Source organism: Manis javanica, chromosome 7 (genome assembly GCF_040802235.1).
Source record: "Manis javanica isolate MJ-LG chromosome 7, MJ_LKY, whole genome shotgun sequence".
NCBI lineage: Eukaryota > Metazoa > Chordata > Mammalia > Pholidota > Manidae > Manis > Manis javanica.
In genome coordinates this window covers 39,187,148-39,211,358 of record NC_133162.1, presented here as the reverse complement: position 1 = coordinate 39,211,358, position 24,211 = coordinate 39,187,148, and the positions used below count along the sequence as shown (strand labels likewise).

Sequence of the window (24,211 nt, the reverse complement as noted above, 5' to 3'; positions counted from 1 at the left end):
CCTGTAGTGATGCAAATCAAAGTGGAAAGAATTACATAAGTAAACATAAGGTCTTCTTATAAGCAAAGTTTCACTGTGCCCAACCACAGTTTGGTGACAGAAAGGCTAGGACATTGAGGTTAGGACCATCCTGAGGACAATCTCTGTTATAAGATTTTTGGCTTTTTTGCTGAGAAAATCTGAGAACTGAAGGTCCATGCTTGGAAAAGACTCTCTTCAAATCCATAAAAGAAACCAGAACAAGAGAGGACTCCCACAGCCAGCTTTCCTGAGGCTTAGCAGAACCATAGCTAAATCCAAAGGCCACTGGGGGTGGGGGGAGGGGTGTGCAGGACATCCAGAGAAGAGGGTCTTGCTTTGGGGAATTCCTCCCCTTTCCATTCTTTCACACAGAGCCTAAACACTGGGATCTACAGAGCAAGAGACGGCCTCTTAGTAGACACTGTAAAAAAGGACACAATTCAAATCCATCTAACAAGAGCATTTTATTTCTGAGAAATACAGAGGAGCAAAAAGGGTGAGAAAGGGAAAGAAGGTGCCAAGGGTTCCGTCCTTCTAACTGATCACCACCCTCACCGCCACCTAAGGGTTTGCTCTGTCTGGGGCACACAGACTACATGCCTGAACCCACTTCCCAAGCTCCAGCACGGAGGTGGGCAGGGCACACACCCATGACATGGGAGAACGTTCCTCACTCCTGGGGAAAGAATGCAGAAGTAAGACTGGAGGCTCTAGAAGATCTTTGCTTCAATTCAAATATGGTCCAGAATTGTTAAGAGTAGATGTTAAAAAGGGGCTTACCTTCAGTGACATACCAATTGGAGTTTTCCAAACTGAACAAGGTTTTCTCTTTCTTGGTGAGGAAGAGCTGAGAGAGGGCACATGTGGAGTCTGATGTCTTGGAGGACTTTTAAAGGACCCTCCACATGAGGCGGATGAGGGCAGCCTCTGATTTTCTCACACTTTGCTAATTCCCAGAGAGATGTGATTAGAGGAGGTGTTTTATTTGTTTCCCCTGACATGACATTTTGGCCTTGGCTCCAAAATGCACAAAATCTTTTGGCTGGTGACCAGATGCCTCTGAGAAATTCAGAGCTTAGGTGTGCATGAAATTACCACCATCCTAAGCACAGAAGAAGAGTGCTAAGCTCAGAATTCAGGCACACCAGGGCCTACACCAACAGGGACACCAAGCAGTTTCCTGGGCTCAAACTCCAGCATGCAGCCATACCAGGGATAGAGTTCAAAGAGTTCAGTACACTCTCACAGTGGACAATTCAGGAAAAGAGCTCAAGGCTGCTGTCCAGTTGTCAAGTTCATATTACCACAGAAAGCCAAGTCAGTCCAGCTCAGCTCCAAATTCCCAGTTACAGTCAGCTTCAAGCTTGTAATAGAATAGTTGGAACAATGATGCACCCCGAGGTGACACTTGCAGGAACCAGAGCAGAACTGGCCTCCATCTAGCAGCTCTGCTCAGTGACTCTTTAGCTTCCTACATAGCCTTTCCCATCTGTCAACAGACCCCCTTCCAGGCCCACCCTAGAGCACCAGTTCACATCACTGGCACCCCAGGGGTCCGCATAAGTGTGTACTCTAGGAATTCTCAGGTGGCCATGGGCCTCCCCCTCTGGGAGTCATCATGAACTCCTCCATCCCACCTCCTTACCTTCACAAGTTGAGAAGCACCAGTGAGCGATGCTTCAGAGGAACATTCAGTTGGCAGGTACAAAAAGTTTCATGCTTTCTAATCTGACCTCCAATAAGATTAAAGCACTGGAAATTCTAATGAGAAAACGACCCCATGACCATCCTACATCCATGGCAAGAATGGCTCTGACCTATATTGGTTGGACACTGCAACCCTCCCAGGGGTTACAGCCCCCGTTAACCTGTTGACATCTTCAGGGCCAATACTCCATCAGTAAACAACTATGTAAAAATAAGTAAAACCCAGTGAGAAGACTTGACCTCATCTATGCTGCCTCTGTCAAAGGCCAGCAGAATCACAGTAACCCTCCATGTGAGAGTCTGCTTTTCTGTTCAGAAATCAGCACAGAATCACCCTGCCTTCCTCCAAGAGTCTTCTGCACTTAGGACGCTGTTGCAAAGGGTGGTGTTAAAGTGAATGGAACGATCAGTGTAAAAACTCATGATTGTTTTAGAAAAGAGGGCAAGACAATGTTTTGCATACTCACTTCGACGAATCTATGAAGTATATCACAAGTGCACCAATACTGAGAGCAAAGACTAGGACAACCTGCAAAAGAAGAGAAAAACGTCATCACTTAAGAGCTGAACACGGGGTTTTCTGACATAGGCAGCATCTTGGAAACAGAGCCGATCTTGGGTTTCTGGGGCCTGCTTGGACATCTAATCCCCGTGATGCCCGTACATAACACCATGACATTGGCACCTGATGTTGCCCTGGGCAGCAACCTCGCTGCTGACCAACAGAGGTCAGGGGAGTCTTTCATACTCTATGGCCCGGAGTTGTCATCCAGCCCTGATACCTAAGGGTCCAGCTTCTTTGCAGCTGAAGTCAATGTGCTTCAGTGGGAAAAGAGCAGGTAAAAATCTTGGAGGATACAATTTTTCATATTACCTATTTCACAGGCCCAAAGGAACTCAAATAAGAGAATACCAAATTTTATCAGCTTTGCTGAGGCTTAATGTACACACCATAAAACTCACCCATTTTAATTGTAAATTCAATCAATGACTTCAAGTACATTTACCAAGTTGTGCAACCATCTGCGTGATCCAGTTTCCAAATGTTTTCTTCGTCCCAATAAGATCTCTCATGCCCATTAGCAGTTAATCCTCATTCCTACCCCCAGCAATAGGCAACCACTAATTTACTTTCTGCTCAATGCAAGAAATATTAATTTGAAAAGCACAAATTTACTGCTTGTACAAATGCGTGTGTGTGCGTGCACGCGCACGTGTACTGGTGTAACACTTCTCAACTATTTTGAAAACTGTTGGATAAGGGAAGCCAAATTAGGTAATACATTATGCCATTTTATGACAATCCTTGTTCTTTACGCTCTTCACTCAAAGTTAATCACCACTGATATAAAAGACAGTTTTGGCATCTCCTTCAAAGGGTACCTGTCACACTAAAGTCCACCAAATGAATATGTAGCAGATTAGGCTGATACTGACACTTTGGTCCTCACTCAACTCTCTAATTTGTTTGATTTATCACAAAGGAGACCAGAGCAATGAAAAGGATGTTTGAAAATAAAAAAGAAACCAAGAGCCAACAATTGAACTTGAGAACAAACAGTAAACACCAGTATCACATGCAATGCCAGGGGCCGACAAATACCTCTAGACATGCTAACATCCTAAAGAGACTGCTGACAGAGAGGAGCTAGCAGAGCCAGTCTCCTCAGAGCATCTACACATTGGCATTCCTCTGGCATTGGCTGGTGGATAGAGATGAGTCCCAATTTAGGCAAAGATTAGGCATGATCAAGCTGTGTGTGTCTGTGTTTGTGTGTGTGTCTGTGTGTGAGAGAGAGAGAAAGAAAGGAAAAAGAGAAAGAATCACACACACATCTATATTGTGTGTCTGCCAACGTGGCTGATAGAAAATGACAACTGCGTATTCATCTGAAACACTGCAAAACTCCATGGAGCTACCGTGCAAGGATTGTGGACTACACAGTAACAGACTGACAATTATAACAACTGGACGCTGTAAAAGGATTATACAGTGTCATGGCACCTGATAAATTCTCCTTACGAAACAAACTGTTAAAACAATACACCATTAATTTTATTCTTCCATTTTGTTCTAAAACCTGAAACACAGTCCATTTGAGTCCCAGGAAACTCCTGCAGTCTGTTGGTAATTCCCATCGACACAGTGCTAATCTCCTGGCAGGCTCATCTCAGCCTCTCTCCTAACACACATTCATTTATTCATTTTTTGCAAAGTTATAGACAAAACAGTGAACAAAGACATAAACAGGCCTCTGATTTTCCCTTTATTATCTGAATGAAGCAGCCAAACAAATAGTTGAAGATTAATTTTGATCTGTACGGCTATTTCTGAGATGTAAGCAGTTAGATCCTGGCCCTGACCTCATTCTCAGAGGCTGCAAAGAGAAGGGGTGTGGCCTCTTCTTCATTCACAAACAGATGATCCAAGACTAATCTCTGTCAATTTGGCTCCGTGTGTCTGGGAATGCTGAGCTGCTGCCAGAGCTGGGTATAGGAGCCTAGAGGGGAGGCGAAGGGGGTGGAAAGGTAAGATGTGCTTGCAAATGACATCTGTACCATCCTGAAATCATCTCAAAATCTAAGCTCTCATACGATGGTGATGATTTCCCAGCATTGGGGTGGCCAAAGTAGCTGACATTCATTTGTCCCAGCTGCCCCTACTTGGCCTCTATGATGGGATAAAAACATGTCCCTTAGTTTAATAAATCCTCCAGTGACAGGAGGGGAGGTCTGGTGATTGCCTCCTACGATGCAAACTCAAATAGCAGCATCTCTCTGATAAGGTAAGGGAGGGAAAAAATCCAAGAGGAAAATGACCTCCAAAGACCCCTGGAACTGAAGATTCTGATGAGTGGCTTTGTGTGTTCACATGTTCAGCCAAAGGACTTTCTCTCAATGAGGTACTGAGTATCCAGACAGTCCCACCCACCCCCACCCCACCCTCCAACTACCTGCCTCCAGGCATGAAATTATCAATGGGGAGAGCATCTGCTTTAGTGTTGAGGCAAAGGTACAAGGTGAGTTTTAAACTTGCTAAATGGCTCTTTATCATGTCAGGCTTGATTACACTGTCAACCTGGATCCAGGTGCTGCAGAAAATGAATCAGCTCTTTGGATATGGCCATGAAAATAGGAATCCAACAGAGATTCATCTCCTAGCAAAGCACTAGTGTTTTCTTTCTCTCTCTCTCTCTCTCTCTCTCTCTCTCTCTCTCTCTCTCTCTCTCTCTCTCTCTCTCTCTCTCCCCCTCTCTCTCTCCCTCTCTCTCCCTCTCTCCCTCTCTCTATCCCCTCTCCATTTCTCATCTTTCATCTCTAGCTCTCTGGCAAATCCCCCATTGTCTAAGAACCTTTCTCTAAATATGAAAAAAGTCCAGTCCAACTATGTACAATGATTAGATTTTAGCCTAAATGGTAATGGTTATATCATAGAGCAGCTCCAAATAATCATCTAAGTACTTATTTCACATCTGCTATGCATAAGGTCCTAGGAAAAACAAAAGAAAGAAGTCCACTTGGAGTCATAAAATAATCTTTAAGATGAACCTTATGCTATTATGGAATTAGTGCTCAATTATTTGGTATGGGTATAGTTGCTATATAATAAGCTACTGATTAGGTGAAATATACATAAATGAAGGAGTTAGGGAAGGGTAGGAACAAAGGAGCTCTAATCTCAATATCCTCTTTGTTCTCCAAGTATCCTTTGTTCCTACACAGTATCACTACTCTAATATCCCTTCAGGAAGAGGGAGGGCCCTTGGGAATCCTTCCATGTGCTCCTGTAGTCCAGGGTAAGGGGCACTGAAGCCCAAGGGGTGTGGTGAGGTGAGGCCAAGACAAGCATAAATCTGAGATGGGCACCCTCACCCTCTAGCAGCTGCGTCACAGAAGACCCCTTACAATGACCACGCACTTCACTAAGCACGGTGGCAAAGAAGAGCTTGTGAGCACAGTCCGACACAGGGGGTAGAGTGAGAGTCCCCTCTCAGCACACCCCGTGCTAACTAACCCTCACTAAGCCTCTGCAGCTGTTCTTGCTTTTCACAGGCTCACCAAATCACCTTGGCTAACTTGCATGGTGCTAACTGCCATATTGTTAGGTTTACTGAAAACACCCATAGGCAGTATGGTGATACTAAGCACTGAGTGGTATTTACAGTGCCAGGTTCCTGAAAACAAAAGCAATTTGATAAATGTCATTGGAACAATGGTGCTCTGGAGTCATCTATTTTCAAAACTCCAAGATCAAACATGACATGTGTTTGCACAGAAGAATGCCAGGAACAAAGACACGGACACACATACACAGAGGGTATTATAAAAAAAAAAATGTCCCTAACACCCAGCCCCAGTTGTCTGGGGATAAATGGAGGATAGAGAGGGGATATCCACAGCCATCTTCATGATGGACATTCCAGAAGGCCCCGAAGATCTTCCAAATGTCTCCGAAAGTTCATAAAATTGGGAAAGAGCGCGGCAAAGCACAGAATGTGGCCCCTGAGGTCACTGGAGCCCTCCGAGGAAAAGACAGATCCAGTGATGTTAAAACAGAGGCAGATGAATCAGGAAAGGTTGCCTGAACTAGAACCTGGTTTCAAGTTTTCGGATTTATGCCCAAATGCTTTCAGTTGACAGGTGAAGCTGCACGGGCCTGTGGATGTGGACTTGCAGCAGAGCCTCCCAGAGGCGGCCACCCCTGGAATCCTACCACTTGGCGAGCTTTCCTTTAAACACCTAGATGCCTTCATCCCACCCTAGGACTGTTGGGTAAATCAAGAGCTTCCTTGATTCCACATTCCAGTCAGACACTTGACTCTTACCACCTTTATAGCCAGCCAGATTTCCCAAAGACATGAAGAAAACTGGGCATCTCTATTTTTAACAGGCTGCTCCAGTGAATTTGACGTGTGGCCAAGAATGGGAGTCACTGAATTAAAGCCATTAGGGGAAACCACTTAGCTCAGGTCAGAGATTAATTTACAAATGTCGCCTTAACAATGAGCCCATTAGGACATATGCATGAGGCCTGCAGGCTTGGAGAATCGTGCTAGGAGTACTCTAAAAATTACAGAGAGGAGAATGAATTCATTCTCTCCCAGGCAGGTTTTACATATTCTGCTCATCTCACAGCAGAATAAACGACTCTAATTAATGATTCGGCATGTTTGACCGGAGCCCAGCCAGCTATATATAATCCCAAAGCCACCTGATTTTTTTTCTTAAGGTATAATTTATGTAAAATAAAATTTACTACATGAAAAAAAAATAGACATGAGAGACTCCCAAGGCAAAATAATCTGAGGACTTTTGTTTATGAGATAACATGATCCCAGCACCCAAATTAAAATGTTTTGTCTGGTAAATTTAACAGCTTCAACAAACATTTATTGAACTCTTAGGCACATGGCCCAGAGGGAGAGAGAGGGAAATAGAAAACTAAAATAGTTAAGTCAGGCCTGGTCTTTGCCCCCAACAAGCATGAAATCCAGAAGTTTAAATTACTCAGAAGTCCTTTGTGAATTTAGTCAATGCTACACCTATAAAAATAGACACTTCTGGGAAGTGCAAAAGAGGGAGAAACAGGGTAACACCACCACCATTGCAAACTTCCAAAGGGAAAGGGCAAGAGGAAAATGGAAAAACAGAAGAAAACAGGAGAATTCCTGACTCTCCAGGGCCCTATGACTGACACGTGGCAGGGAGAGCAAAGGATTCAGTCGGGAGACCAGCCTGGATTTGAACTTCAACTCTTCTCAAATAAGCAGTATGCTCTCAAACACATCACTTAACATTCCCAGGACTCAAGTTTCTGAATCTGTGACTCGGTGGGATTGGAACAGATGATGATGGACCTTGATAGGTTACTGCACCTGTGAAGGAACAAAAAACCTGTTGGCTGGAAAAGGCAGAGCTCTTCTATGTCAACTGTATGCCATTGGTATGTAATTATAATTCAGCATATATAATTCATTATTACAATTCAGCATGATGTAATGATTAATTATAATTTAGGCAATACTATGGGTCACTAATTTGTGTCAGAGAGGCTGGTTTCTTTCGTAAAATCACAAGTAGGAACCCCATGGACACTCGGATTCATAGTCTGCGTTTTCAGTAGCCCAATCAATTGCTCGTGCAGCCTGTCATCCCACAGAACCAAAACAAAACCTAGAGGGGACACTGAGCAGCTCCCTCCTGGGTCACTAGCTCCCTCCTGGGTCTGCACCTCAGCTCTGCCATCACCTCAGGGAGCTGACCTGGCCCCTCTCCTCCTGCCTCTGTGAAGCCTTGAAAAGCCCATGTTTCTGTAGGCTTTACACAGAGAAGCTCACACTCAGTCTCAGTGTTTTCTTAAGGGAGAAATGGAAGGGTGTTTTTTTTCTTCACAATCTGGCAAATATAGTAATATGTTGTTCTCATCCTTAATACATTAGTGGTTCTCAGTAGAAGAATATATAATCTTGCTATTAAAACCAGGAATTTTTGTTATCCTAAATAACAAAAGATGTGTTAAGTAGAAAACCAATATTTTGACAATGCCCTTTAAACATCCAAAGGTCCCCTAAGCTTCCAACCTAACATTCTGGCGTGTTACATTTGACTTATGGAAGCGATTATACAAAAATGCCATTAAATGATTCACTGGAAACCAAGACTCTAAACAATGATTTAAGTATAGATGTATTTGAGATGAAAGAAAGGAAAAGGAAAGAAATGTGTTTTGTAGTTGGTATTTAGAATTATAGCATTAAAATAAAATATATGAGACTTCCAGATAAGTGTGTAACTGTGCCTTATTCAAATGTAAGGAAGACTAGTAAAAATGCCTATGATTTCATGGGCATTTAAATCCAGCGCTTCCAAAAATGTAATACTATTAAAGCCATACTCAGTAGAGAATGGACTGGATTTTTAGGACACACAATATCAATTGGTGAGGGTGCCCCCTTAAATTGCTTCAAATGGCTTTGGTATGAAGAAAAAATCCCTAACACAGCTTACAAGACCCTGGAAACTGGTCCTCTTTTCTGCCCTGGCTTTATCTCATACTCTCTGTGTTCAGACTCAAACTCATGGAAATTTCAGATGTTCTTATTCTCCATTGCACCACCACCACTACTCCACTACCACAGGGCCTTTGCACAGCACATCCTTCCTCCTGTAAGTCTTCATAGGCTAATCATCTTTCAGATCTCAGCTCTAGTGCCATTTCCCTGCCTCTTGATGCAGGAAGGATACTGTGAGCTAGTCTCTACTTTGTAGCACTTAGCACAGCAACAATTTTACATTTCTCTGTACAATCAGAATAATTCCTCTCCTCTTCTGGACTGCAAGTTCTATGAAGACAGAGTGCATGTCCATTTTTGACTTGTCTCGAAATTCCCAGAAGATAGCAAAGTATCCCTATCATTATCTGTTAAATAAATGACTATTTAGAGAGAAGACTGGAAAATGAGTTTGGAAACTGGATGTAGTGAAAGCAAGGGAGAGCTGCAAAGACATGCACCCTCCCTGAGTGAGACTCTGGAGTTTAAAACCTCAAAGGTGAGGCGCAGTGTCCTGCACTGGCAGGAGCCAAACGACACCTGGCTAAATTGGAGGGGGGCTGCAGAGCATCATAGCTGAGGCCAAGGATCTGAGACACACAGGGGCTGTTAGGGGAATCACGTGCACAGCCTGGAAGGTGATGGCTGCAGCTGCCGTTGAGAGCGGAGCCAAGGATGGAAGCGATCCTGAATAGTGGAGAAGTCTGGAAGAGGCAGGCAACGGCATTGGGGAGAGCAGACCAAGCCGGGATTTAGGGCAATGGCAGAAGCCTCAAGAGAAACGGTTTTGTAGAAGGATGGAAGAGGCAATGGAGGGCCAGAGTGCCCAGTGATCCCTAGGAGCTGAAGAGACAAGCCCCCTCCATAGAGAGAAGTGAGGGAAACTACATCTCTAGGAAAAACAGGTTAACCTAAGGTGGCAGGTATCAGGAGGGTTATGTGAATAAAAATTAGGATCAGGACTGGGAATATGTGGAAACAAGTGAAGCACATGTCATGAGAAGGTGAGGCACAAAATAAAATAACTATAAATCTATAAGGAATACATGAATATACATGTATGTATGTATGAAGTGTACACACACACTAATATTCCATTAGTTAATCACAAATGCTGGATCTCTATCAATAACTGTTAACCAACTACATTCCCAGCAATGTGCCTCTGTCAATTTTCAAAAGAGGTAATTTCAATGTGACGATAGATAAAAAGGAAGCCTGGGAAAATAAAAGGGCTCCTTCTTAATGTAAACTACTAAGAACAAGTTTATTATAAATCACATCTCTGCTGGTATACAGACAAATTAAGTACAACACTGGGCTTTTTGTGGAGGGCAGAGGAAAATTTGGCAAATATAAAGTATCTGGATTCTTCTTGGTTTTTCTTATATGTTTCCCCAAAGAAGAACCTGGGGCACAAATTATAAATCAACTGCCTAATCTCTTCCCTTCTGAGGGCCCATGTTGACGTGACTCCAGGGCACAAGCTGTGTGTTCTTCTGCAGGTCAGTGTTCCCCAGCTGCCAGGAAGCTATCATCTATCTCACATCCTCGGTTTTGTTAACCATGCTCATCTCATTTTGCACAACTTAAAAAAAAACGCACAGTTAAATATGTTCCTCTAAGACCTCAATTTATTATAACTGAAGTAAGAGACTGAAATGGTGGAAAGCAATTGTCACATGAAGTCAGAAAAGTTTCCCGAAAATCTGTGTCCTTCCTGAGAGTCAAGGTTTAATGGCACTGAGATCTTACATCATTGCATCATAAAACTTAAAAGGTGGAATTTTTTTCATATTTTTACCAATGGCACTAGAACTGATGCATAGACAAGCAAGATGAAATCTTCCATTCAAGGTCTAAAGTTTGAAAGACCTTTCCTAATTATTGAAAAATGTATGGGAAAAAGTTCCATCTGCTAGTGGAGCTCCCAGTTTCACAGCTAACGAGCTTTTTGAGAAATTGTCTGGCTTAAGTGTATGTGGATTTGGCCAACTGGATTTTTAATTTAATTAGGTTTATAAGAGGAGAAAATTTCTACAGCACTATCAGGTCACAGTTGCCACTTACTATCACCAAAGACTAAATTTATGGCCATTTTTGCTCTACCTCTCAAATCCTGCTGCTTTTACAGCATATTAAAGGCAAAAATGGAAATTAAAAGCAGGGACTGAAACAGATACTTGAATACCCAAGTTCATAGCACCTTTATTCACAATAGCCAAAAAATGGAAGCAACCAAAGTGTCCATTGACAGATGAATGAATAACAAAAGGTGGTATATACATACAATGGAATACTCAGCCTTAAAAAGCGAGGAAATTCTGACATATGCTACACATGGGTCATGAACCTTGAAGACATTATGCTAAGTGAAATAAGCCTGCCACAAAAGGATAAATATTGCATGAGTCCATTTATATGAGGTACCTTGAGTAGCCAAGTTCATAGAGACAGAAAGTAGATTGGGGGTGCCAGGGTGTGTAGGAAGAGAGGAATGGGGAGTTAGAGTTTAATATGTATAGAGTTTCTATTTGAATCGATGAACCAATATCTGGAAATGGATAACGGTGATGGTTGTACAACATTGTGACTCTGCTTAAGCCACTGAATTATACATTTACAAATGGCTAAAATGGAAAATCTTATGTTACGGGTATTTTATCACAATTTTAAAAATAGGAGGTAATTTCTGAGAACCTGCAAATAGAACCCAGCAGTATATTATTTATACTACAGAACTCAAAACATAATCAGCTTTTCTCAGAGTGATATAATATCTCGCCTTTCAATAGCCATGAGTACCTCCAAGAAACTTGTATTACAAGCAACTAACTCTTCCTCTCTGGGATATTTAATCTTATCCTTTATAACATGGAATTTCTTCTTTAGTTTCCAGAATCTGTCCCCATTAGCCACGGAGACCTACGTGGGTCTCCACCTTCCCCTTCTACTCCCATCCTCATCTACTACATAAAGTGGGCTATGAATTTCTTAGGGATTGGGGATTCTGACTGAAGCCAAAACCCATTTAGTCTTTTGGTAACTATAGCTAAGGTCCCAGATATGACTGGAAGTTTTAAAAGAATATGCCCCTTACCACAAAAAAAAAAAAAAAAAAAATGAAAAGAAGGAGGGAAGGCGGGGTGGTGTTCTTGGCTTATAAGCACTTTTAAAACACGTGACAATTTCCTCTAGAAGATAGTGAAATAGAGAGCATTTGGTCTCCAAGTCTAAACCTCAGGGTCAAGCTGCAGTAATGACTTGATCACACAGCCCTTCAGTGAGTTACTGAGACTTTAAAGTCACCCCTAGAAACAATTTAAAATGTCCATCTTCAGCAGTAATGATTTTGCTACCAAAAGTGTTGCTTTTAAAAAGGGTTGTCAATGTACTCTATGAAGTAGTGCCCCCAAAGCTCCTCAGAATCAAGGGAGTTAGCCAAAGATGATAAACAACCATGCCTCTAACAATAGGACTCCGACACCAGCATTGACCAGGCTTTAGAACCAGTCACCTGTCCCACTCAGGGCTTAACCATGGATGTGGACATCCACACAGTAGGTTCTGAAAGTATCACTCTGCTTTCTCCACTATAGAACTGACTGTGATCATTACAAAGGGGTTGGCCTTGGCCAGCGCCATCTGGGATGAGAATGAACCTAGCAAGCCCCTTTGTTAAGATTTACAGTCGGTTGAAATCAGGGTCTCCAAAGAGAAGGCACTAGCCTGTCCGCTTCTGACATCTCTCTTTCTCGCACAGCAGAGAAAATGGGATTTTGTTTGTTCATTTTTAACTATTGAATTCTTACATATAAGCAACCCTTCATGAAAGAAGTAGAAAGCTTCACAGGAAAGCACCCTCGTGCTGACAAATTCCCACTCCCACAGCCTGGATGATCAGAAGGCAGGGGGAGCTTCACGGACCTCAACACCTGTGATTTTGGACGTCCTGAGCGGGGCAGATGCCCCAAAAATCACTGCCTTGCTGCTGACTTAGAGGTTGAACTACAGCCCCAGCTACTGCCCCACTTCCTGGGCGTATGAAGAACCTCTCTTTTGCCTGGGGATGATCAGAGGCTAATAATGCCTCCCAGAGTAACTGCAGCTCTGGCTTCCTGGAGACCGACACTCAGAAAACCACAAGCTGCACTTTCACGAGGCACGTGGCGATTGGGGAATGGGAGCATCGTCAGGTAACACAAGCTTTCCAGCCTCACACTTAACGTCAGAAACAAAAGAAGAGAAAGAGGATTGACTGTGGAATGCAACTTCTTGTCTTTTTCAGGCCATCTAAAAGGAGGAGGAGCGAGTATGTGCCGGATGCTCCTTCATACTTCAGCGCCTCTGACAGGCGCACCAGGCACACAGTGCCTCAGCAAGGCAGGGGCCAGAACACATGGCAAGAATATTGTATTTCCTATGTTTGAGCTTCAATAATTTGATAGCACTCTTATCAAGAAGGAATCAGAACTGAGGTAGATGTCCTTTACCCTTTTGAACACATTTTCCAAGTTTGCAATTTATATGCAGGAAGATCCATCACCTCTCCGTGCTTAGGGGCTCTTATTGTCATAATCTGACCATGCATTTTAGGACAACCCCAGCCTAACCCCCAAATTCCCCTCCTCGTCCACTCCATTAAAATGATCTTCATGCACAATAACTCATTCCTCTGAACTCTTTGACCATTCTGTGGTTATCCATCCATCCATTCATTGCACACAGTTGCTAAGTGCCCACGATAGAGACTCCAGGTCAAGCTGGGATGGGATACCAGAGTTGGAGAAGAATGCCCCTGCCTTCTAGAACTTGAACTCTAGTTTTCAGTCTTGTGCAAAGCAGGATGACAGGTGCCAACATGAGGTTCCCAGCACCAGAAGTACTTTTGAGACATTTATGCCCATCCCTCACAATGGTTCTCACACTTGTGTGTGTATCAGAATTAGCCGGAGGGCCTATTAAAACACGGATTGCTAAAGCCTACCTCAGAGAGTCTGACTTAGTAAATCAAGCCGAAGAACTTGCATCTCTGACAACTTCTAGGTGAGGCTGATGCTGGTGGTTCAGTGACTGTATTTTGAGAACTACTGCTTTCATAACATTTTAAAAGTTTATCCTTTCAAGATATTCAGTCTTCTTTGGATACAGGTATAAAAGCATTTTAAATAGGTTGTCTTAGGTATGCACTATTTGGACAAAATTCCCTCAAAATATCTCTAAACTTCGAAGGCTTCTGAGAGAAAACTGGCTAGAACTCAATGTTGAAATATTATTCAAAACCATTTACATACTCCAGTTCAATGAGCTAGATGATGTCAGCAAGATGTTTTGGTTTTGTTTTTAATTAAGTTGATATATCTTCTCCATAGGAAGATAACTTGTATTTAGATATGATACCATTGCTTCCTAATAAAATGATTAAGACCCCCACTTCTGATATGTAGGCTTTGAATTCTGAAGACATACTTTGCTCCAGGATTATAAGACTTGTAACAGTATGGCTGAGAAGACTTTGATTTCCAAAGAAACATAAATACCACAAATGGAAAATGGGAGCTCACTAATAAACTACTCCATTCAGTGTTGGAAAGAACAGTGTTAAAGAATAGCTGCCCACATGACTTCCAAAAACAAAAGAACCAAAGTTCATGCCTCTGCCCATTCTTCCCAGACATGTCTAAAACAGTGGGAGGACAGACCAATTCCCTTTGTTCAGGCTCCACCCTGTGAAGAACGTTCTGGAGTGACTTGGCTTCCCTGTGCGCTCTATTGTGGTGGACCTTTGTGAGAATGCAGTCTGCTTGGCACGTTCTCCCCAGTAGTGGTCATGTTTGTCATTTAAAGTTGCCATTCGAGATATGGTTTTAGATGGTATTTCAGCAACATAGGGTGGCTGAATCATTTTTACGTCTTGTTCATCTTGTTTCTCTTTCTTTTTCCTTTCCTTTTCTTTTTTTTGTTTGTTTCATCTATTGAAAAATCAGGCCATTCAGAAGCAGAAAAAATGACAACTCTGAGCCTTCCCTGACTACCCTCACCCACTGCTCTGTTGAAGGGGCCTCCTGAAAGAACCTGAGTAGACTTTATCACAGCACTTTCATAACGTTGTCTATTGTAATCACCAGTTTTCTTCTCAGTGTCTTGGCTGTGACCTCTTTAAGTGTAGAGAGCACGTCACTCATTTCTGTGTCCCCACCACCCACTCATTGGTTCACTCCCCAAACATCTGCATGACTACCACATACCAAACTTTGTGTTAGGTCTGGATATAGAGCCGGAGAGCCAAGGAGGGTCCCTACCCTCATGAACCTTACAGTCTAGAGTAAAGGCAGACATTCAACCAATGTCACACCGGCAAGTAAAAATTGTGACATGGCGGGAGGACTCTGAAGAGAAATGGAAAGCTTTGCTGGCTGTGGGTCCGAGGGGGATGCCTTGAGGAGGAAGGATAAGAAGGGGTTAACTAGAATAAGATGAGCATTTCACACACAGAAAAGAGGCCCATCTAAAGCTTCTTAACCACTGTCCCACTGATGTTTGCAGGGTGAATGGAGGGACTGAGATGGTGTCATGCACTCACCATGACAGGGTGGGTGAGGGCTGGGGGAACACTGACTGAATTAAACTGAAGGCGGATCTACTGTTCTCAAGATGGAAGAGGGATCTCCAGTCAGAGGGTAGAGAAACTGGTGCACAGAGACCTTAAATGTCTTATGCTGTAGGCAGAGCTGGGCCACATATCTGGATTTAACTCCCTGCATTTGTTCTTTTAATCCATGACACCAAAGCTATCTCCTGAATTTGGGGGCATGAGCCCATCAGTGTCCCCAGACCCTCCCAGCCACATCACACTTTCCTTGATGGGAGTCTGTAGAGTTCCATCAGTTTTCTGTGGGTTCCTTTGTGGAGAAGCATCAAGACTGGAAGGTTTTCGTAGATGGCACTGACAGCAGATCCCACCCCCACCACACACCAAAATGAGGGCTCAAAAGGCATGCCTTGATTTCACTTGTCCACCAAACCATAAGCAACTTCTCTTATCTCCAAAGAAATTATTTATTTACTGGTTTATTGTACCTATTGTTGGCATATTTTGCATTCTTATACCCCATAATGGGAAATTCTTCTACTAAATCCAATTCTACAAGTAATAATCATTCAAGATTATTTCCTTTGAATTTTACATTAACCCTCTTTCTAGGCCCTTTTAATAACCATGAAGAATAATGAACAAATCTAAGTTAGTGATTTAGTACAATGATGCTGCTGTCACAGTGTGTGCCTGTGATCCACCAGGGCCGTTTGTCAAAAATTCTGTGTTTTGTTAAATATCTGTTAAAATTTTCCAAATATTCTGAGTCCAAAGGCTTGAGGAACGATTCAGACATCTGCATTCTCAGCAAGCACACTGTTACCCCATTCCCTGTAATTCTGACATACTTTGAAAAGGTCCATTTAATGCATCAGTTTCTCTATCGGAAGGAGAACTTAGGAGTTTTTAACACCAAGATCACCAATTGTCACCCCAGAGCAATGACATCAGCATCTCTGGGGGTAGAAGCCAACATCAGTATTTTTCTGATATGTCAGAAAAGAAAGCTTCTGAAGTAACTGCAATGTGCAGCCTGGGTAAGAACCACAAACTACACATACAAGAAGACTGAGGTCACCTGGGTAGTGAGTGAGGAATCTTAAGGCAGAGGCTGTAGAATATGCAAGAACAACCAGGGGACTGGGTAAATGGAAGCCCGACATGGGGAGTCAGTGGTCTCTGCAGATAAAGTGGGGAGCTACCTGGGTCTCCACTACCTCCTTGGCTGACACTGGGCCTCAGTTCACTCAGTCACTGAGGAGCCCCACCTCTCTTCCCACATGCACACATACCGCTCCTTGAAACCAAGGCCAGCAGCAAGGCTGCTGCATGCTGGACTTCTAGGGGAATAGAGACGGTGTGTGAAGGCTAGGACTGAGCCAGTAGCTGGCACTGATTGTGCCATTTGCTGCCACCTGAATTTTGGTGGGCTGGGTTGTTTTGGCAGGCTCTTTCCTGGCTCTGTGGGGTCCCTTGAGCAAGTACAGCCATCTTACTCCTGCTCCCTGGCACCTCTGGGTCCAGGTGCAGGGTTTGGCCCTCAAGCATGGGGATGAGTGGACAGCTGCTTCCTTCCAGTGGCAATGCAGGCCTCAGCCCTTGCCAAGAAGCAGGCAAGCACAGAAGGCATGAGTGGATCTGGCTCAGAGACACCCTAAATCCAACCAAATCCATATATTTTTGAACAAAATGTATGAGTCCCCACAAACCTCCATCTCGTGGTACTCCATTTGCAAAACTATGTAACAATAGCACTTGTTGGTCCCTGGGAAGCAGAAGGAAAGTGTCAAGGACCAGGGGTACGTGACGGACTGGTCATGAGGATGACCGCTCAGTGTCTGTCAAAATCACAGTAGGGATTTCCTCTGTGTTCAAGCCCCCCAACCAGTGGCATAAGGGTCAACTTCAGGCCAGTCCTGTCCAAGAAACAGCATTCAAGCCACATTTATAATTTTAAATTTCCTAGTAGCCACATTAAAAAGAAAAAAATAAGTGACATTCATGTTTATATTTCATAATTAACCCAATATATCCCAAACACTTTTACTTCAATAAGCAATTAATAAGGAAAGTTATTAATGAAATACTAGAAACAATCTTTGTGCCCAACCTACCCATGGTAGTACATCTTACATAAAGCAAGTCACTGCGTTTAGTGAAAATGAGTCCTACTAAAACAACAAAGTTGTGTTTAATAGAAAAATATTTTATATTGCTGCAGTTTTAAAGTTTCTATTGAAATCAATGTTATATGAAATATGAAAACTCAGCTCCTCACTTGTACTAACTAGCTACATTTCAAGCGCTGAATAGATACATGCTAGTGGCTACCATACTGGACAGCACAGAGAGAGAATAATTCCACCTTTGCAGGAAGTTGTTTGGGGCAGAATATCTCTAGACCCCTTAATCAACTGAAAAGGTCCCTCTTCTCATTCTACCAGTCCAGAAGGAGGACCCTTTGAAATGTCCTGAGTGATGTGCACGCTCCCTCCTCTCATGAAAAGGTCTAGAACTGTGAACCCACATACTTACCAGCCATGTGACCTTGAGCAGATCACTCTCTGGGCCTCGGTTCCCACATATGTCAGAGGGGAGTAAGAAGAGCATCTACCTCAAAGAATTATAAAAATTAAAACTTAATATTTGCAAAGCACTCAAGACAGTGTCTGCCATGTAGTAAGTGCTCTATAAATAAATATTAAATAGATAAATTTACAGCATGATGGCTGTTGATTGGGCACTGAGCACACTAATATCTTTCATTCCAGAATGATCTTACTGGAAGATGCAAAGAAAACCTCTCACATATGAACAGCTACCAACATTGTGGCTGCCGGTATCATTCACTGATTAACTCAAGAAATATTAACTGAGTTCTTGCCTTAAGGAAAGCACTGGGACCCCACACCTTGGGGGAAAAGAAGCTCAGATAGCATGAAATATTCCAGAATGTTTGTCCCTTTCCCATCCCTTAAATCATACTTCCCCAGTCCATGGAAAGACAGAAAATCATTCCTTGTGCAGTTTCCCTCTTACTCAGGCCACACGCAGCTCAGGCCAGCTCCTCACAGAAGGCCATCCTGACTGTCCTTCCTAAAGGTGTACATGCACACAGGTGTACACAGCACCACCTGTCCCCTCACACTCTCTCATTTCCTTCAGTGACTTACCATTCCCTGAAACCACTTTATTTATTCACTTCTTTACTTGCTTGTCTAACTTCTAGGGAAGACAAAATCTGTAAGGACAGAGACCTGGTGCATTTGGTCCTTGCTCTAACCCCCAATACCCAGGTCAGTGGCTGGAACATAGTAGGTATTTTATATAGAATTACAGGATGAATGAATGCCCTCCTTGATGTATACATTCCTTTGCTTCTCCTTGCTTCATATTCCAAAGCACATTTTATTTTTTACATTTTCAGGAGATGCTATCTCACACTACTTGATATAAATGGTAAACTATTTTTGTGTATATGTCTTGTCTCCCAAGCTGACCACAAGCCCCTTGAGGCTGTGGTCTGAATGTTGCACTCCTCCTATGGCCCACTTAATATTAGCCCAGCATAAGGCACATCCTCAACAAATACCTGCTGAAGAATGATGAATGGGAAGGACAGAGTCCCCAAATCAATCTTCTTGGTCACATATAGTGGACTTATGTCTACAAATAATAATTTGTAAAATGATGTATATATATATATATATATATACATCTATTTGTGTGATATGTTTCCCATTCTAATTAAATGAAGTTATTTTTGCAACTATTTTCCAGTCCAAGAGTAAAACTGTAAAGAATAATACTAAATGTTTGAACATTAAGTTGGTTTCCTTTAGTCATATGGCAGTGTTTCAAAAAGGCTTTGAGTTATCTTTGAGATTCTTTGCCAGGGCTACAGCACACTACATTTAAAATGGCACTTATCTTAGCAAACACATTTCTATTGCAAATGATTTGTTCCAATAAGGCAATTCCTTGGCAAAGAGCTGCCATTTCTTCTAAACCCCCTACCAAGAAGAGGTGCATAAAAACATTATAATCACCAGAGATAAGAAAGCTTGAAAAGTTCTCTTTGTCAGAAGTCACCCAGATATATTCCCTAAGGGGGAAGAAGCAGTTCGTTAACCGTCTTCCCCAAGTTCGAATCCTACGTAACTTAATATCTGTAAATATTTTCTATAAGATAGGTGTAAGTTCTCAAAGTTTAAAATAAAGTGAGCTACGGGCATGAACATACATCCGTATTTCCTTTCTCTCTGTGAGTCTCTTCCTCCTGTCTCCCTCCCATTCTTCTTCTCTTTCTGCCTTTCTAAAGCCAAAATTAGGAGATTGATCACATGCAAATATACGTCCTATTTCTATAAAAAGCTGGGTTCTGAGAGATTAAGCATACAGACCAATCACTTGAAGTGGTGGGAAAAATCCCATAAAGGTTAAATTGGTTTCTGATGTACTTATTACATGAAGGGTCTATTATGATAAGCTATTATTCTTGCAAGAAAAATTGAATTCACATTTATGCAACTCATCTAACTCCTAAAGAAATGCAGATAAAAATTTTATGGCAACCTGAAAAGGTTTGTGGAATGGATATAAAAAAGATCAATACTCTAAGATTTTAGTGTCATATTGAAACAGTAGAAGCTCAAAGCAAGGGCTCAATTTCCAACAAAAAAGAAAAGTGAGTTTATCCAGTGAGCAGAGGAGAGAATGGTCCATTCAGGCGGGGGCAGTCAGGGAAGGAGCTGGTGAAGTGTGGTTAAGCTCTGAAGGAATAATAGGTAGAATATCAAGGGTGGAAAACAGTCCACTTACAATTTCATTTATTCACCCATATTTATTGATATCCTGCAATATGCTGGGCAACATTCCTAGCCCAAGGAATATTGCAGAGAAAAAGGGACAAAGGCCACCTGGGCAGCTGATATTCTAGTAAGAAGAGGACTCTTTCTAGAAAATAGTTATGACAAGACATGCACAATCTGATGTTTACATATATGTACAAGAAAGAGAGGGATTTATTTTTTCTTTTCTACTGCCTTCTCCTTGAATCTTGAAAGTTTTCTGTTATGATGTCCTCTAGAATTGCCCGGGGCTTTGTGAGATTTGTATTGCAAACAAGGAGCCTCCCTAAGTCTCTCATTTCCTTTCTCATATTGAAACAGTAGAAGCTCAAAGCAAGGGCTCAATTTCCAACAAAAAAGAAAAGTGAGTTTATCCAGTGAGCAGAGGAGAGAATGGTCATTCAGGCGGGGGCAGTCAGGGAAGGAGCTGGTGAAGTGTGGTTAAGCTCTGAAGGAATAATAGGTAGAATATCAAGGGTGGAAAACAGTCCACTTACAATTTCATTTATTCACCCATATTTATTGATATCCTGCAATATGCTGGGCAACATTCCTAGCCCAAGGAATATTGCAGAGAAAAAGGGACAAAGGCCACCTGGGCAGCTGATATTCTAGTAAGAAGAGGACTCTTTCTAGAAAATAGTTATGACAAGACATGCACAATCTGATGTTTACATATATGTACAAGAAAGAGAGGGATTTATTTTTTCTTTTCTACTGCCTTCTCCTTGAATCTTGAAAGTTTTCTGTTATGATGTCCTCTAGAATTGCCCGGGGCTTTGTGAGATTTGTATTGCAAACAAGGAGCCTCCCTAAGTCTCTCATTTCCTTTCTCCCTCCCTCACACCATAATTAATAGGGATGCAGTTAATGACCATGCCAAATCATAAAAGATTTCTTCTGACTCCTTCAAGGGTGCCTGTCTTGATGACGGCCTGCAGGTACAGCCAGTTGTGAAGCACACTCTATTTATAGGCTTCAAACCCAGTCAGAATTTGTATCACACATGACCAAAAATGCAAGCCTCCCCCAGGACCCAGCATCCTAAAGGAACCTCCTCCTCTTCCCCAAACCTGCCAGAGGCAGTGAGGATATCCACAGAGTTCCTCCCAGAGACCTGTTCAATCAAGATCCCCTCTCTCACCTGCAATCCAGGAACCTACACAATTACTGAGCTAATCATTTAAATGACGCTACTGAGAAACAAAGCCGTTTTCCTTGTTAAAAAATGTGTTTGCTGTCCTGTCCATTTATCCCTTTCATTGGCAGTGCTCCATATTAATTTATTGCCCAATGAAGCGCAGACTAGCAGGGTTGCTAAGCCATGCCTAGGGGAAGGCCCACTGTTTCACCCTAGCAAAGGCAGCCTGTGAGCCAACAGCACAAACCCAGTGCTCTGGGCATCACAAACCTGTGCTCACTAGTCCTGGCTCTATCTGCTGCCCAGAGACACAAACAGGAGGCAGGTGTACAGCTTTTAGAAGGATGCAGGTGATGAATCATTACTGATTGTCAGCATAAATGGAGTGATTTTTACCTGTTAGCCACTGCCCTTGGGTTCCCTTTCTATTGGATGGTGCACCTCACTGCCACAAGTGACCTTGTGGTGAGCTTTGGAGTGGAGAAGCCAAGGAAGAAGGTGATGAGGATGGAGAGGCAGGTGGGCCTTGGCCAGCCACAGTGTCTGCCATCCCAGCAGATGTTCTCCATCTAGATGGAAGGGTGCGCCTGTTGCTTCCTTTGCAGTTCACAGTTCACAATTAAACATAAGGTCCCTGTTAAAATGTGTGCTTCAGCCCAAACCCTGGAAAATGATTATCTTGTGTGTAGAAGGGCTTATCACCTGCAACTCTCTTTCATGGATGGTCACTGGAAGGTTGTGGGTAGTCAACGACTTGGACAGCACATGCTCCCTTTTTGGAAGGCTTTGACCTCAGAGAGCCTTACCAACAGGAAGTTCATGAGCAAAGGTTTGAGGGAATGGCCCTGGGTGCCAGGATTCCCTTCTTACCTAGCTCCACACTAGCAGGAGGTTCAAAGGGGTGAACCCAGGAAATCTGGGCCCTTGCTTGGGTATATAACAGTGAAGGAGGAAGTCTTCTCAAAGCCAACAGAACAGCACATCAAGGATGATTCCCAAGATTCAAAAACGGCACTGAATGTTACCTCCAAGAAGGAAGCATCAAGGTCACGTAGTCCTGGACCTGCATTTAGGGGAGAAAACTGGGACCCAGTGAGGAATCGATTTGTCCAAGGCCCTACCGTGAGTCAGAGGCAAAGGCAAAATTAGGAGGATGGATGAGAAAGAAAGAAAAGAAAAGCCCAGAGGGTCCACCTTCCACCTGCCATGGTCCCATGGCTGTCCCCTCAGAGAGGGCCCAGCTGGCCAAGCCACTCTCAAACACAAGGCGTATAAAACCAAAGCAATCCCCACAAAACAGATAGACATCCTCCACTTCTGCAGGAAGCTCTCAGCAGGCTCCTGGTCTCCCGTGGGCATCCAGCAGAAGGGCGAGAGGGAGGTGAGAGGAGGACACGATGCTGCCACCGGAAAGGGAGGGGCTGGGGGGCCCAGAATCGCCCAGACACCAGCCGACTTGTGTAACCCCTCCTTCCACTCGTCTTATCAAATGGTGGGCTTCTGCTGCCTTCCATCTCATTACAAGGATCGCTGTGGTGAAATCAGAGGACAGCATTGTGACAAAGCCACCAAGTGTGCAGAAAAGGTCTTCAGTTCACTAGAGAAAGGGAAAAATGTGCCAGCGGGAGTCCACCCCATCTCTGTCGCTTGCTATATTCCTTTCTCCTCTGAACCATTTTTCAAATGGTACCCCACCATGTGCACTGCCCTCACCCCTCTTCTCCACTTTCACAAGTCCTAGCAGTCTGTGGAGATCATGAAGCTTCTCCTTGCCTCTCCTGAACCCAATGACATCATCCTCCTCTGAGCACAGACAACACAGGAACCATGGCCTCTGGTTAACCACACTGCTTTTCAGATCAGGCATAGCAGACGTGCACATGAACAGACTTGGTGCCTGGTATGCACTTTTATTTAATTCGATTAACATGACCTTAAGAAGACCCCTTGGGAGCTGAGGCCAACCTGTGTGTCCCTTCCACCCATGTGCCTGGAGTGTGCTCTGAGGCCACGTGTTCTGGAAACCCTGGACGTACAATGCCTGGGCCTAACTGCAGACTTGCAAACTCAGAATCTGGATCCAGACTTAGAGTAACTTCTTTGGGGTGCCCCCTATAGCAAAGGCGTACCGTAGACATGAGATGGCAGTCACTAACCTGGTACTGTAACCACTGATCATGGAGACGTAACTAGGATTTGAGTCAAGGACCTGGTTTGAACCCTACCTGTATGGCCCCATGGAAGTTTCTTAATCCACTGGGCTTCAGTTTCTTTACCCTTAAACAGACATTGCAGGTCTGTGGCTCATAGATGTGAAGTTTCTCACATAGATCCAGGCTTAACAGGTACCCAGTTAGAGGTGTTTGCATTTTGAGCAATGTCTGTGCAGGATTCTCACAGGTTGATTCCATAGCTGACCTGAACGAAATCCGCATGGGGTAAGCATCAAAAGGCTAGTAATCGGACCTAGCTTGGGAGTACACTAATAACATAACAATTATATAATAACCTAATATAATCAATGTATTACTTATTATATAATAAGTTAATAATGTAATATTAATAGCAGCAAGCATATATATGGTACATATCTTGTGATAGGCACTATTCTAAATATTTTATTTATATCAATGCATTCAATCCCCACAAAACATTTTAGGAGATAAGTATTATTACTAATATCCCCATTTTATAGCTGAGGAAACTGAGGCCTGGGGCTTTTGGGTCATTTGCACAGTGTCCTGTAGCAGTAAATGGCACAGAGCTGGGATTCTGATAACCACCACTGCCCCTTGAGATGTCTGCTGGCTGCATGGTTAATCCCTTCTCTTTGTTGTCTCTGCCC

General features: G+C 43.1%; 1 protein-coding gene across 39 annotated transcripts in view; it reads right to left on the bottom strand.

Annotated features, from left to right (window-relative positions):
- The window catches only part of KCNMA1 (potassium calcium-activated channel subfamily M alpha 1), a 696,669-nt gene that overhangs the window by 337,676 nt on the left and 334,782 nt on the right, over positions 1-24,211 (bottom strand). For 37 of the 39 annotated variants that reach the window (XR_012133155.1, XM_073240780.1, XM_073240755.1 and 34 more), the window contains exon 3: positions 2,196-2,257. Coding sequence is in view for 38 of the 39 variants with exons in the window: in XM_073240780.1 (XP_073096881.1) it covers positions 2,196-2,257 (62 nt within the window). In the remaining variant the exon portion in view is untranslated. Of the gene's footprint in view, positions 1-510; positions 869-2,195; positions 2,258-24,211 lie in introns of those variants that run through there. The other 2 variants (XM_073240787.1, XM_073240785.1) reach the window with 2 other exon arrangements.